The 16,354-nt window shown below is 37.7% G+C and overlaps 1 protein-coding gene across 5 annotated transcripts in view; it reads left to right on the top strand.

The window, feature by feature from the left end:
* Positions 1-16,354, top strand: part of LRP6 (LDL receptor related protein 6) — a 132,461-nt gene that overhangs the window by 77,887 nt on the left and 38,220 nt on the right. For all 5 annotated transcript variants that reach the window (XM_090147700.1, XM_031603192.2, XM_090147710.1 and 2 more), the window contains 2 exons: positions 2,693-3,089; positions 3,584-3,755. In XM_090147700.1, the coding sequence (XP_090003826.1) occupies positions 2,693-3,089; positions 3,584-3,755 (569 nt within the window). The remainder of the gene's footprint in view (positions 1-2,692; positions 3,090-3,583; positions 3,756-16,354) is intronic.

Here is a 16,354-nt window from a genome sequence, read left to right as displayed (position 1 = left end):
CCAGATTGCCTTTTTTTTTTTTTTTTTTGACTGCATTTGCTTTTCTTGCTATTGTCAGGACAAGCCTGAAGGTGTTTGAAGTGCTTTTTACCTAGACTACCTTGAAATGAGATGTTTCTGTGCTCAGTTTCTGTTTTCTGACTAAAATGAATGGTGATCTGACTAAGCAGCCAAGATGTCAGTTTGCTGATGGCTGGATAATAGCTTTAAAGTAAACTAAACTTTCTATTGCTTGATTGGGATTGCACAGGAGAATTTTAGACATCTCCAGATGCAGACCACTTTTAGTTCAGGAATCCTCTGTGCAACATGGGTTGGCTGAAAGGCAGTAATTTCCTAATGCTGAATTAAGGCTTAAGACACACTATGTTATTGCACCAAACAAGTGTTGCAACCTGGAAGCAACCTGAAACCGTTGAAATGACTTCTCTTCGAGAACAATTGGAAGGTCAGCTGGTCAATTTTAAGGGTGTTTTTGCAAAGGCATAATTGTACTAAAGCCAGTTTTTCTGAGGAATTGGCATTGGTTCTTCAAATGGCTGTCAGCTTCAACATACAAATTATTTTGAAATTATGTCTTAAGCTTTATATATATATACACATATATATAATAGACTATATGTATATACCTTTCTAACTGTTTGGAAATCTGAGGTTAGTGTATCAACTTAACCTTAATTCTGTTAGGTAAAGCAATTTATTAGTATCAATATATGTACAGATTTGTTTAAAGGGTAAGTTGAGTAAATGACCGTGAAGTTGGTAAGGAAGGAAGTGCTTAAAACTCCTGATTGAACCTTAATAGTTGTGCTTGGTTATATATTAATACCTCGTATGACTATAATGCAGGTCAGTGCTTCGATCTTAATCATTCATTGTTTGTTATAGTTAGAAGCAACAAAAACAGATGCACATATAGACTGCTGTGACAAGACTAGTTGCTTTTGTAATCATAAAAACCTTCCTAACATGCCTGTTTTTCATTTACTCTGTCATATGTTTTAAATTATTTGGAAGGATGCTTAGGCATGTAATTAAAGGTCCCCTCTTCCTGATATTAGTTATTGTATAAGAGTTATTCACTAGAAGAACAATTGAGTAGTGTATACATGTATTTTTGAATGGAATGGGTTTTAGGACATAGGATCCCAAAGCGGATCTTCATCCATTCTAGACTACTAATCAGGAACACTTGTAATAACAATCTGAACTTCAGCTGTTGAAAAGTACAGTTTCTTGCAGCACTGTAAAAGCGTTTTAAATATTTTTAATGTGTTAAAATTGCTCTAAATGAAGCAATGACTGCTTTGGCATCTGTCCGAAATGTGATATTCAGTGAGGTTTCATCTAGCATCCACCACAATTACTGACATTTAAAAAAAGAAATTTGGCATCAAAAACTAAATATATATATATAGTGTTTTATGTATTTTTTAGTGTTTATATATTTTACGATTAGCTACCTAGTTACTTTAGTAGTTTCTCTTTTAGTGTCCTTGTCATTATTTATATCTTTGTAAGATCAAGGCACAGAAGCATGAACAGCATGTAGCTTTGTAATCACTCTTTTTCATTGCAGTGTTTTTATATTCTTCTTAAACCTCCCTCTCCCCCACGTTTGCTCTTTTTTTCCTCTGCATTTGCACTTAGATCACACTCTGCCAAACCTTTCCCATCACTATTTGAGGAGAGCTGTCCCAACATACTTTCCCTGCATTTGGATTGCATGCATTTTTTACCTCAGCTCAGACTTCCCCAAGGCCTAAACTGCTCTTATCTCCCTGAGACTCCAAACAGATAAGCCAGTTTAATTGGAGTGGGGCGTGGTGGTTGTTTAACCTTCATTAGACTGAAATCTAGCAAGATAGAATATAAAATGAAGCAAGAATAAGATAGAATAGACAATAAGTTCTTCATTGGTCAGGTGCCCAGCAATATACTATTAAACAGCTTGTATTGTCCTGTGTGAAAGCATCTTTTGCAGCACAAGCTGATCTTAGCTATTAGGATTCTGGCTTTTGACCTAAAAAAGCCAGAAAGGCTTTTGTATGCTTTCAGTTCAGTGTGACTCTGTATTATTTATCTTCATATGGTCAGATATGCTTATTCTCAACAGACTGGGGAGAAGCTGAAAATCCAGCTACTTTACATTGTCACTGGACAGTTGTTGATTCACAAACTTGATTCCTCGAACAGGAGTTTCTCAAAGGATATTTACCTGTGGTATTCTGAATTAGTCACGTTTCTCCCTCTAAGGGTGCTTTTGAAACACACAGCTTGTTTGTGACAATCATCCGCTATACCAACAACTACAGTCAGTAACAGATTTAATTATTTTTTTCATCTGAGAGGCTGCAGACCATCTGTTATTTGCAGAAAATCATAGCATGAGCGCTTCATAGCTATTTCAGTATCTCTGGAGGGAATTGTATGGATAAAAAATGGGTCCAACGTAATAGGTTTTGGACAAGGAAATCACCATTGAATTTCCTCTGTATCTAGTTTGTTCTGCAGAATATTGACCTTGCATTTGAAGCTTTTGAGTGGTATTCTCTGCTGGTGTCCATCAGTTTGGATAGACACTACTGAAATCAGGGCAGCTAGACTAGCTTGCAATGAATGGTGGAGAATCAGGTTTACCACTGTTGTACAGTGTTTGTAAGATGGTTGTGTTTTTGCCTTACACATGTAGGTGCCACTGAATTGCTGCTTCTAGCCCGCCGGACAGATTTGAGGCGCATTTCCTTAGACACTCCAGATTTTACAGACATCGTTTTGCCACTGGAGGACATCCGTCATGCCATCGCCATTGACTTTGATCCTCTGGAAGGGTACATCTATTGGACTGATGATGAAGTTAGGGCCATCCGTCGCTCATTTGTTGATGGGTCAGGTAGTCAGTTTGTTGTCACAGCACAGATTGCTCATCCTGATGGCATTGCTGTGGACTGGGTTGCCCGAAATCTGTATTGGACTGACACTGGCACAGACCGTATAGAAGTTACAAGGCTTAATGGGACCATGAGAAAAATCTTGATATCGGAAGACCTGGAAGAACCTAGAGCTATTGTGCTGGATCCTATGGTAGGGTAAGGAGCTGTTCATGAGCGCTTTCTAAGTTTTAGAGAAAGAAGATACTTCTGTTTACATGCATGCAGATAATGGGATGCAGTGATAAACTCCTAGGTCTTCAAAATGAAAATACTGTCCTCCTTTGAAAGTAAATGCTAAATGCTCTGAGGCTTGAGGACCACTGCTCCCTTTTGACTATTCAAATTCTGTGCTTTTAATTTTATTTTTCTCTTTAAAATCCATTTGTTTATTCTAGCTAATACAAATTGTTGTGTGGTCTTGCTCAGCAGATTGTTATAGGAGTAAAAGTATGTAAAGTATCAGTCTGCTTACATGTCAGTACTGTTTTGGATGTGTTGGGCATTGTTATTTAGGTAAGAAAATATATTTGGCTTTGAAATGCATTTCTCTGTGTGCTGTGTGGCTTCATGACATTGTGGTGCCAAAGCAGCCATGTAAATATTGAAAATTTGGTTTAATAAGACTCCTAAAGATTTTGTTTCCATTGCAGGTACATGTATTGGACTGACTGGGGAGAAATTCCGAAGATCGAGAGGGCAGCACTAGATGGCTCAGACAGGATTGTGTTGGTGAATACCTCACTTGGGTGGCCAAATGGACTGGCACTGGATTACGAAGAAAGCAAAATATACTGGGGAGATGCAAAAACTGACAAAATAGAGGTCTGTAATTGCACCTGTATTTTTAATTCCTTGGGGTTATAGAACTCTACTCTATTTTTCTAAGTGTTTAAGTTCAAAAATGCAATTGGGATAATGGTTGATTTCTGCTTTAAGAAACAATTCAGTTTTTTTCTCTGACTTTGGTCAAGTTGCTCACTAGTCTTCCTGATGCTTCTATAAAATAGAAATAGTATCTGTGTAGTAGGTCACTTAGATCACTTTTTTTTTTTTTTAAATACATGATAAGGATTTGTTTAATTTGCTTCTTAAAACGCTTTCTTGGGAAGTAATGCTTGTAGGTTAAACTAATGTTTCTATTGTTCTTTGTGCTGCTTAGCTTAGGTGCAAGTAGATAAATGCATTTTAGAGAATTAAATTTTATGGAAATGAATTTCAGAGAAATCTATCTCATTTTACATATAATTATCTGTACTCCCAAGAATTGTCTGTACTTTATATCTCCTTAGTTTTATTAGGGCTCAAGCAAGAGGGTAGATTTTGCTTTCTTTCTGGTATGCTGTATCATCAAATGGTTTATTATCAAATGGCAGAATGCTTTCTGGAGCCAGGAGATTTGGCTACTACCTGGAGCATAGTAACTGTACCTAGTTTTCCTATATTCTGATAGACTTACCTTCCTTTTGTTGAGTTACAAACTTCCTTCGCGAATCTTTAATACAGTAAGTATATCTTACTACCTATCACATTAGGCACTGTATTTTCTCTAGTCTTCTGAAATTGTTTTACTTATAAATAACTTCAAGTGTGTCATCTGAAAGTCATGATCTTGTGCTAGAAGATTGTGTAACTGCTCTCCTTATAGTCAAAGTAACTGCAAGCCTGCAGTTCGAAGCACTCCTTGACAGAGCCTTGAGGAGCATGGTTTTCTTTGTCCTAAAAATAAGGCTTATAGTCTATAATTTACTTAACTTTTTAGCAGATCTAGGGAAAGAAGGTAAAGGATCTCTATGCTTAGAGATTTATTTATAACGGATTGAGCACTTCCGCTCTAATACTGCCTTGATTTTTTTTGCTATTACTTTTTATTTGCAAAAGGAAGGTTAGGTATTCTCCTAACTCATGCTTACCAAAACAGAGATTTTTTTCTACACATTTCAGGCTTACTCAGACCAGGGTTCTGTATTCATTGCTAATGATTCTGTTTAGTGCTCAGTTTGTGGTAGAGGTTTTCAATAGGTTAAGCATGAGTTTACTGCTGCAGTTCCATCAAACTGGCTACAACATATGATATTACATTACAATGTCTGTGGCAGGACAGAGGATAACTGATTTGGCACAAACAACTTGCCAGGACAATTTACATTTCATCATTTTTAAGCTAATATAAGCTGATAAAAGAATTTGACCCAGGTTTTCATGTAGCACTTATGCAGGACATCTGGAAAATAATTATGATCTTATTAGTTATTTTTTCCCATGAGGTTTCAAGTTTTAGACTTTTCCTGCTTCTGCTTTTTATAAAACATCAGCGTTTGTTAACTACTGAGGTTTTACCCACTAGATGGCTATGCACCACACATGATTCAGTTACTGTCCACACCCCTCAATATGCTAAGGAGAGAGAACCAAAAAAGGTAAAAGTGTTAGAACTGGTGGGTTGTGATAAAGACAGTTTAGTGAGAGAGGGGGAAAGAAAAATAAATCACACACATGAAAGGAAAACAAACAAACAAACCAAAACAAGTGTACAATCCTATTTCTCACCAGCATCTGACTGGTTCCCATTTAAACCCTGAGCAATGGCAGGACTTCCACTGCCCAATTCCTGCCTCTCTCCCTCCCTCCCTCTTCCATCTTTATCATTTCAACATGATGCCATGTGGAATGAAATATTACTTTAGCCAGTTTGAGTCAACAGTCTTGCTTCTGTCTCCTCCCAGCTTCTTGTGCACCTCCAACATTCTCGCTCTGGCAGAGCAGTGTGAGAAGCTGAAACAGCTTTGGCTGTGTGTAAACGCTGCACATTAACAACTTAAATATATTTTCATCATAAATATAAAACACAACACAGTACCAGATATAGTGAAAAAAATTATCCCAGCCGAAACCATGGCATTAACCAGGACTCCTATTAACATTCAGAAAATCTTCAAAAGCCTGAGTAGAACCTTTAAAGCAAAAGAAGAAATTCTCCCTCAATTTTGCTTTGGAGTTTTTGGATTTTTGTTTCATTTGGTTTGAGGTTTTTTTGGTTGTGTTGTTTTGTGTGTGTGGTTTTTTTTTTTTAATAATTTATTCTTACATTTTTAATGCAGAAGTTGTCAGTTTAGGGGGTGTGATGTATAAAATCATGAGAGGTATGTAGAAGGTGTCAAGGACTCTTTTGCTCCCACTCACAGCTATTTTTGACAGAGACGTGAAACTGATATGAGAAGGTGATAGTTAAGGAAAAAAAAAAAGTGGTTCTTCAAACTGTAAGTTTTGGAAATGCATGGGGATGTTTAAGGCTTATTTGTGCTATTAGGAAGACTGAATGTCTGTGGAAGAGAATTCCACTGAAGTTTGCATATACATAAATTTGTGTTTTGAACCACAAATCACTGAACTGTAAATTTCTGGAGAATTGAAAACTCTTCTTAAGAAGTTTACATGCATGTTGGGTCTATTATTCTGCTGTTCAGTAGGTATAATTTGTTATTTTTTGTTCTCTGAGATGGGATATCAGGATGGGTGGACCTTAGGATTGACACCTTAGAGCCTCTGTTTTCCCATGTTGAGATCATTCTTCTATTTGTTGAATGGGGAATCTTTATTTAGTTTGTCATATTAACTTCAGGAAAACCTTGTGTTTTTCCTTAGACATAGGATTGCTGCTTGCTCATCACATTTCAGAAAGGCAGAAATGGGCTGAACATTGATGATCTCGATAATGATAGATCAGAGAGCCAGTTCAGTGCAGCTTCTGTAATTAGAAAAGTATGGGAAGGCTCTATAGAGTGAAGAAGGGTTGTTCATCTGAAAGAATAATTCAGTCTTAAATAGATGTTTTCTTTATTGTACTAAGTAATGCAGATACAGTGGAGAGTCTCATTACCGATGAATCTTAGTGAATTTTCCCCAGGATCTTGTGTGGTCTCTGTATTTTTTTATATTAGATCGTTTGTGCTATGGTAAGCTACAGAGATATCAGCCTATAATATCATTACCTACAATAGCTAAAATATTACTGACATTTCAACTCTTCCCTTTTCCTCCCACTGCCTTTCTCTCCTATGGCAACCATGAATCCTGAGACTTGTAACACTTTCCCTGCCCTCCTCATCCTTATTGTTTTTTAATAACTGTTTACTAGGAGATGGTTTGACCTTCTGTAAATTTTTTAAGCTTGCATTTGTGGAAAAGACAGTGGAGGAGGTGCAACAGAGAAGATGTTTGTGACAGGATCAAAATAAGAAACTTAGAATTGAACATGAAAATATCTGGTTTATGCCTGGTCTCTGCTTTGCTTGTACGTGTCTCTGTGTGTTTGGGATGGGGCACAGGGATAAAAACAGGAGAAATGTGTTTGTATACTTTAAGTACTATTTCATACGTGGTTTTAAACAGAGCACACTTTTTCCCTTTTCAGTGTGTGGAATTTTTCAGAAACATTTATTTAATTGCAGCGCGACTGACGTTAACGTTTCTTGCAAGCTATGTTTCTGGTTTGTTTGTGCCACATAGCAGCTTTTATTATTTATATTTTATGCACTGTTTCATGCTATGCTGTTCTGGAGCCCCCAGACGATAATAAAGCATCAGCAGGGGTTAATGGAGACTGGCAGGGGGTACAGCAGGGAGCTTTTGTTCCCATTTTATCTGGCAGCCTGCAGCAGGCAGAAGCAGGCTGTGGCTCAACAGCTTCGTCATTTATCTCGGTCAGGTTTCACTGCTGATAAACTTCTATTGAAATGGATGGCTGCTATTGTGCTTACCAGTAGGGAAGATTTCTCATTGACTTGCCACAGGTTTAAAGCATTTTCCTGCCGTGCTATGAGGTTAAAAATGTATGATCTGCTCTGCTGAATTGGTCTTATGTTTCCTCCTCAAGTGAATATTTGTCTTCTGAGCACGTACACTACCTGTTTTAAGGCACAGGTTGGATTTTAAATGGTCAGCAAATCTCGTATTGATAAAGCAATTATGAATGGATGTGTGTATGTGTGGCTGTGTGCATTAAGAGGAAATAATCATTATATGGCTGATTTCTCACAATTTTTCAGTCTGTGCTTCATTTTTCTTTATTCATCTTTCCTATTCTTCACTCTCAGAGATAGACATGACACCCGCTTACACCTACTAGTGGTGAGTTTGAAGAAAGGACTGCCTCCAATACAATGTAACCATTCTCTAGTGATTCTTGAGCTCAGCTCTAACTTGAAGTGTTGCTGCATTCCTAAATTTATTAGCCGTGCCTAGCATTACTGTGTCTAATCCTCATGATTAATATAGAAAATCTTACATCCTGCTGTTTTTCAGCGTAAGTAACACAAGCTTTCAGAACTCCCCCTTGTCAGACAACAGAAAGCGGATGCCACTAAGACATACTGAGTACAAAATTCTTGAACAGAGAAGACCTTTTTGTCTTTGACCCAGGAGCTAATAGCTTGGCATCTAGAGAATGCTCTAATTCACATTCTAATCCTGAAATTGCAGGGCTGCATTTTCCTCTGATGACAACTCCCTCAATTTTACTACCAGCCTAATAAGGAAATTTTGTTTTCTAAGCACTCACTGTTTTTTTGCTGACTGCAAAGTTGTCATGTAGCGTATTTTTATATTGTGAAATGCTGATGTCCTGATTATTGATGGTGTCCCCATCCACCACATTTTGAAACAGACATTGGAAAGTGGAGAGACAGAAGCAGGTCTGTGTTTTAAAACAAGTGTTGAACACACCTGTTTTTGGAAAATTGTGTTACGCTTTTCATAGGTATTGGAAGTAAGGTAGTTCAAGTTGATTTTGTTCCTAATTCTGTTGGGAAATTTTCTGCTCCAGCAGGCTTGCTCAATCATCTTTATCCCAAAAACAGAGAGAGGAATTTTTAGCTTTCTTTATTCGAATTAAGGGAGAGCCTAATGGAGGCATTTCCTGGAAGTATCTCTCAACCTGTCAGAGGTCACAGCCTCTTTTATCTCCATACCTCAGTGCTATAGTGAGCATTGTCCCTTTCCCCATTGGCTGAGGTAATCGGGTTCACATTCTTCTTGGTTTGCCTACATGCGCTCATCCCTCCCCTGAAGCTAACCCCACTTCATTTTCTTATGTTTATACTTATAAGTATAAGCTTATACTTATGTTGTAGTCTGGATTCAGAGTTTGTTGCTTTGCCCAACTAGAGCTATGTTTGTATCCTGTTTGACAAAGTCCATCCCTCTTTGTCCTGTCAAGCAAGCAAGATTTGCAGACAGGTGCTAAGCTAGCATCTTCTGCTAAATATCTGCAAAATAAGTTTGTTTAATCGGTTCTTTTTCTCAGCCTTCATTCATCAGCTTTATCTTGTTTTGCAGGGATACCCTATCCTCCAAATTTCAGCTTTACTTATTTTGCAAGGACACCTTATCTTTTCTTCATTCATCTTAATTTTGTCCACAATGCATTGTTCACATGGTTGTGGCACACAGGATCTACATTCAGCAAAGAACACCACATTTGCATTTCAGGGGTGGGGTAAAGATAGATTCCCCTTCTTCATCCAACTTTCAAAGTTTTGGAGCTTTGTCAGGGAACTTCCACTTATTTCTTAATGCCTGCTTGGCCTGCAGTAAGAAAACTGTAGATTATATAAAAATGAAGTAGTTTATACTTTACACATTTTTCACTTGAGTAATTTCTTTTGAACTTCTGAATTAATTAAGAACTAAATTTCACAATTAAGTCAAAGATAGGAAAACTATGATACACAGTGAACAAATAGCAACCAGAGATTGCTTACTGGTGAGGTCTCCTGACTCCATTCAAGAATTTGAGTGGAGTTTTAGCCACGGGCTGCAAATACCTAGCTAAGACTTAGTGTTACTACTCGCTTGTTATTAAGAAAAAAACAACTTTTGAGCATGGTATTATACAGTTGCCATTTATGTATTTCATGCAGATGTTCAAAGTGTTATAATATAAAAGTAAAAAAGAAGAAAAAAAAGTGTTTAAAATATCCATTCAGTTTAGATCCAAGGACATTAACATCTCTGCTCAGATCTGGACTCCTCAGTACAGAAGGGGTCTATTGGAGCATGTCCAGAGAATGGACACAAAAATGATCTGAGGGATGAAGCACCTTCCCCAGAATGAGAGAGTTCGGACAGTTTTGCCTGGAAAAGAGAAGGCTCTGGGGAGACCTGATAGCTGCCTTTCAGTATCTAAACAGGGAGCTGTAAGAAAAAAGGGTACAGGCTCTTTCACAGAGTCTGTAGTGATAGGAGAAGGGAAATGGTTTCAAACTAAAACGGGACATTTAGAATGGATATAAGAAAATAGTTTTTTACAGTAAGGGTACTGAAGCAGGAGCAGGTTGCCTAGAGAGGTTGTGGATGCCCCATGCCTGGAAACATAGAAGGTGAGGCCAGACAGGGCTTTGAGCAACCTGACTGAGCTGTGGATGTCCCTATTCATGGCAGGCAACCTTTAAAGATCCCTTCCAACTCAAGTTCTATGATTCTGTGTAAAAGCCTGATGTATTCAAAACAATAGTGATTGTTTTAAGTGGTGGAGGGTGATGTGAAGTGATATTGAGCTATTTTCTGTTTCTGTTTTAGCTTGGCGTGGTTCTGTCAGTCTCCATTATTCCTTAACTTCCATTAACATTATTCTGGCATTTTTATTTCCCCCTAGACTTAGCAGTAGTGCACAAAAAAGACTGAGATGGTCTTCGTGATCCTTCTTAATGATCAGCTTTTTTCACACAGTGGTGTGTTGTTGTTTGTTTTTTAATTTGGCACTGAGAACTTGTAGTTCTAATCTATATTGTTTTCCTTGGTCCTGTCTGTAATGTTGTAACTTTGTAAAGGTCTAACATCTGTGGGGAAAAAAAAAAAAGGTTTTGTAGGAAAGTGCTTTCTATTAGACCAGTAAATACAGTGAAAAACAATATTTTGAGCATGCAGAGAGTCTCGGAATTTAAGTAATTCTGCTATGTGAAGAGTTGAATCAACGTAACAGCTTCCTGCCACCAAAAGACTGGAAAGCATCCCGAGGTCTGACCCCTGGCTTTGCACTGGCTTATTGAAGTCACTTATTGAAGTCACTTATTGAACCGTTCTGTGAACCAGCTGGACTAGCCCAAACAGCAGAATATTTTTTTCTCTTTTTCTTCTACAAAAAAAATCAATTATAGGTATTCTTGGAGGAGTCTGGAGTTTGGCAGAGAACAAGTTACACATGATGATTTCGTTAGGGGAAGGTACTTTAAGTAGGTCCCTTAGGAAGGTAAAGGAAAGAACGGAAGCTTTTGCCCATGTTCAGTAGAAGTCAGGCTGCCAAACTTTATATTTTGAAATCATTCCCCAAAACCACTTGTGGGGCTTGATGTTGGTTTTGGGTAGCCTTCTTTGCTTCCTGTGAATTATGCATATAGTTGTTCATTAGACTTTGCTGATGAATATTAAGCTGCAAAATCTCAGTAATGAGTTTGCTCTTGATTCTCTGCACCCATATTCTCTTATTCCCAAATAGTCTATACCCACATAAAAGAACGCTCTCAGACTGTTGCTGCTCCACCTCGTGTATTAATATGCCAAAATTAATTTCCACAGCCAGACATCTTCATTCACCTGTGAAAACCTCTTCTCAACCTGCTCATCACTTCAGTTCAATATCTTGTCTTGTTCTTTACAAATGTAATATTCCTTTGTGTGAGTGCGTGTGTTGTGTGAAATTTCCTAGATGTCACAGCTGATTGTCACACTGGTTACAAATGTAAACTGTCTTCCCTGTCACCTTACCTGACTTGGTCAGTTTCATTGAAAACTCGGCCAATTTTTTTCTAAAATTATATTCCGTCATTGAGATGGAATTCTATTGTTGGCATTGACTGATGAGTGAGCTAGGGCAGTTCTCCTTTTGCAAAAATAATGAGCTTATGCACTCTGTGTAGCGTGACTAAAAGGGCAATTTATAATCTCTTCTGTTTCTACATATTTATCTTCACTGCATTCCTATTACAAATATTATCCATGCTCAGGAAAAATATTAATTTGAATTCTTTGGGAAAGTGATTAGAGCTCAAAAGAAAACAGGGGGTGCTTGGAGCTGTTAAACTAAAAATTATAACAGCTATTATGAAACAATTAATAGTAAGAAATTGTAGAATTAGCTAGAGACACTTAGTTTATGAAACAAAATAGAAGTTCCAGGTATCTCTTCTACAGTAAAATTCTGAGTTGTCTTTCCATTTCATATCTGAAATATTCCTTACCATTTTGGAATTGAGGGAAAATGTTGACAGTACATTAGTGACACTGGGAGAATAATTTCCTTAAAGCAATTTTAAAGTTTTGACTGCTCACTCGAAGAGAGTGCAATTGATCAAGATATTTTATTTTATTTTATTTAGATGGGAAGACTAATAAAACTGGGTCCCCCTCCCCTTTTTCTTTTAGAGCTACTGTTTTTTAGCAGTAGACACATTTTAATTGTGTGATATTACTGCATGCACAGCAGGGAAATCATTCTGTTCTGTACATGTTGCTTCAAGAAGCAAGCTGAAAATACATAATGCACATAATACACTAAACCAGCCTGAAAAAAAATGTTAATGTAATGTTCAGAAGGTATTCTAGCTATCTTTCCAAGTTATTTTTAAGAAAGATGCTGTCCCAGTTTTCTTTTTTCCTTAATCAATTAGGTTTAATGAGGTAGTGTTTTTTATGTCTCTGATATAATAAGATTCATGTACCTTTAGATCACGGGTGTCCAGCATTGTGGCTTGCTTGAGCCAAATTTAGCGAACAGAAATTGTCTTGGGCTGCATATGAGTAGTTTGCTCCAAAAGTAATGCCTCCTGTTTATTTCCATGGAAACGACAACAGATGCAAAAAACACAATAATACTATTTGATAAAGCAAATTCTCAGCTACAAAACACTTTTTAAACATAGTCATACCATTAGGTATGCATTTTCCCCGGCAACGTAGAAGAGTCTGTATGATATGCTTATAACAATCTGACCCACTGTCACCATTGCTGAAAGTCACCAGCGACCGCCTCACTGTGACTGTGCTCACATTCACTATTTCATCTCAGTAACAAATAAGAAACCATTGGTGAATGTCAATGAATGCAATTTTTTCCACATAGAGGAATTCAGTGACACACCATTGCTTCACAGACACTTCCATGTCAGACGCCACTTGTCAGACTGTTTCTTTGCTGCCGTCTGTCACACACCAACAAAATGTAATGGAATATTGGTGGGAAGGTTCAACCTCTACTGCCATGTCACCAATAGCCAGCTCTGATGTTATGGGCCAATGTAATAAAATAGGAGGCATTATTTTTGGAGCAGCCCTTGCAAAACATACAGTATTGTTAATATGTAACAAAATATTTTAATTCTTAATATTTCTCTTAAAATGTTAAAAAAAAAAAAAAAAAAAAAAAGAGAGAGAGAGAAACAAAAACATAAAAGTTTTAGAATATTTGACCTTGTTGTTGTGAAACCAAAACACCTGACTGGTTCAGTGGCAGTGGTTTCAATTCTCAGTGTGGCATCAAGGTTTTCATTAGATATTTCTGATGAAATTTTACTCTTCCTGTACTTTATCCTTGGCAGTCATAGTTCAAAATGTGTGTTCTGCCAAAAAATCAATGACATGAATAAAGTCTGATTGTGAAGCGAAGGATATTTTTCTCTGCTAAGACAGGGATTATGAAAGTCCAATAAAGAGACATGATCAGATTTTTTAGTTGAATATCTGATTGCTACTCTACATTCTATTTGAAAATTTGCATGTCATGTATTTATATCAACTGGAAATAGTCTTGCGAATGTAAATACATTATTTATTAGGCAGCCTTGAAACCCCAAGCTGTGGGACATGGTTAACATGCCCAGGGGATGGGATGCCATCCAGATAGACTTAGACAGACTGAGCAGTGGGTATAAGTGAACATCATGAGGTTCAACAGAGCCAAGTACAACATCTTGCACCTGGATCAAGGCAACCACCACGATGAGTACAAGCTGGGGGAGTGAAAGGATTGATCATAGCCCTGTTGAAAAGGACTTAGAGGTACTGGTGGATGGAAAGCTGGACATGAGTCACAGTGTACCCTTGCAGCCCAGAAATCCAACTGTATCCTGGACTGCATCTAAAAAAAAGCAGCTAGCAGGTAGAAGAAGGTGATCCTGCCCCTCTACTCTGTGCACGTGAGATTTCACCTGGAGTACTGAGTCCAGATTTGGAGTCCTCAGTACAGGAGAGCCATGGACCTGTTGGAGTGTTTCCAGAGGAAGGCCACAAAAATGATCCAAGGGATGGAATACCTCGCCAGTCAGGGCAGGCTGAGAGAGCTGGGGCTGCTCTGGTGGAACACCCATCCTTGGAGACTTTCAAGGCCAGACTGAACTAGGCTCTGAGCACCTGATCTAGCTGTAGACGTCCCTGTTCATTGCAGTGGAGTTGGACTAGATGACCTTAAAAGTTCCTTCCAACTCTTAGGATTCTATGATTCTATAATTGCATTTTCAAATTCTTTTACCAAAACAGAAAGCGTGGCTGCATATTCTTTGCTGTTCAGAGCCCTGTGTTTAGCCAGTGTCTCAAAATGCATACAGTTATGTGCCATCACTTCAGCCAATGGCCACTCCACAAGAGCTGCTGCCTTTTAATGGCAGGGTGAGGAATGGGCTTTACTGTGAGACATGCTTGACCACAGGTTGGACGCTCCTGCTTTAAGTGAAAAATGAACAAAATAACTAGTGGTATCATGAAATGGCTCGATGAATTGCATCGAAGAAACAGTGCATGTAAATATTTATAATTGAATAAAGGCTGAAATAACTAAACTTAAATCTTATATGTTCCTGAACTATTTCAGGTATATCTTGGGCCTTCAAGATCTCTTTCCATGTTATTTTGAAATATCTGGGATATGTGGATTGAATTCAGTATTTTACAACTGTCTTAAAGTAATACTTTATATGGTATTTTCATAGATGAGGTTTGTGTGATGGCTGAGCTCTAGTCTTAGACAAATGAAATGAAACGTGTAAATTACTGAAAGTTTAAACCCCAGATTAGCAGAAAGGGGAATTCTCTGCATTAGCCTATTTATCACAGTTATTACCGGTATTCAAAAGTGAATTGAAACCGAGGTATCTGTCAGCAAGAAAGACCCTTAGAACATACACTTTCTAATCTAGCCTGTAGTTTAAATATTGAAATAACCCTTCAGAAATAAGGTGGTTTTTTTAATTGCCTTTCTTGACCACTGAATACAGCATCTTAAAATATGCACATATTTGCAGCACTAATTTGTTTGTTTTGAATAAGCTGTGTGTTTGAGCCCATAGATTTGCATTCATTACTGTTTTATGATAAGCAAAACACTTATACTACAGGCAGAACATCTGGCATTTTTCTGAGGCTGTTTAATTCTCATGCTTGGTTTTCTTTTTTTTCATGGAACTTCTCATTCTTTCAGTCAAGGTGGTGTTTGTGGTTACACTGCATCTGTTTCCTGTTGTGTATATTCTTACTGTGGCTGGCAGTATTCAGAATGGCCTCAGAATGTGAAACCCACACCACATTCTGGTTAAAGCAGCATAGACCACTGAAGACATTGCCTCATAGTAGAAGATGGGTTTCACATATGGGGAATTTGGTTGTGCTAGTCTTCACTGTGGTCAGCTGATCCATGTGAGGCTGGAGAAAGGATATGAATGCAGAAAGCAGTATCAGCTGGGACTCAGTTGTGCAAATTAATTTCAGTCTGTGCAAAGATTATGCTGAAAGTTTTTGGAGTTTGATTAGTAATTCTTTTTATTTCCTCATATATTTTATGTGTGTGTTATATCCCTTGTCACTTTGCTTACTCTAGACTGATACTTTAGCCTGATGAGATTCTATTCAAATCTCCTAAAGCGTAGCCAAAGTGAGGACAGACCTTGTGGTGCCATGGAACAATTTCTGTGGTGGTACCTAGTTGGCAGATATTTACAGTAAGTAATATCACATGGATATGTGATGTTAGATAAGATGGCAATGGAAGGAGAATGGCAGGTGTGTGTAAGCACATTAATAGGCATCTGTTTTGTCTAACTGGCATAAAGTTGGCTTTCAAAATAGCACGTATGTGGCAAAACAGAAATTAATTAAAAGCAGATATTAATGTTTAAGTCCTCCTGTCTCCTTTCCTGATTGTCTTTCAGAATAAGACAGAACTTATTTGAACAGCTTCCCATTTTAAGTTTGCTGGAGAAAGACACATCGCACCATACATCTTCTGACTAATAATTTTTGCCAGTAGTTAAACACCCCCTAAATGCAATTGTTTCTTGCTTTTCTAAGTACAAGGTGAAAACGGTAGCATATAGAGATATTGCTTTGTGATAGTTATGTTTCACTGGTTACTACTGTGAGTGTTGAGTCGATTAACTTCC

Source organism: Phasianus colchicus, chromosome 1 (genome assembly GCF_987193195.1).
Source record: "Phasianus colchicus chromosome 1, bPhaCol1.hap1.1, whole genome shotgun sequence".
NCBI lineage: Eukaryota > Metazoa > Chordata > Aves > Galliformes > Phasianidae > Phasianus > Phasianus colchicus.
Note: the sequence above shows the minus strand (reverse complement) of the source record. Positions and strands in the feature narration are given on the sequence as shown.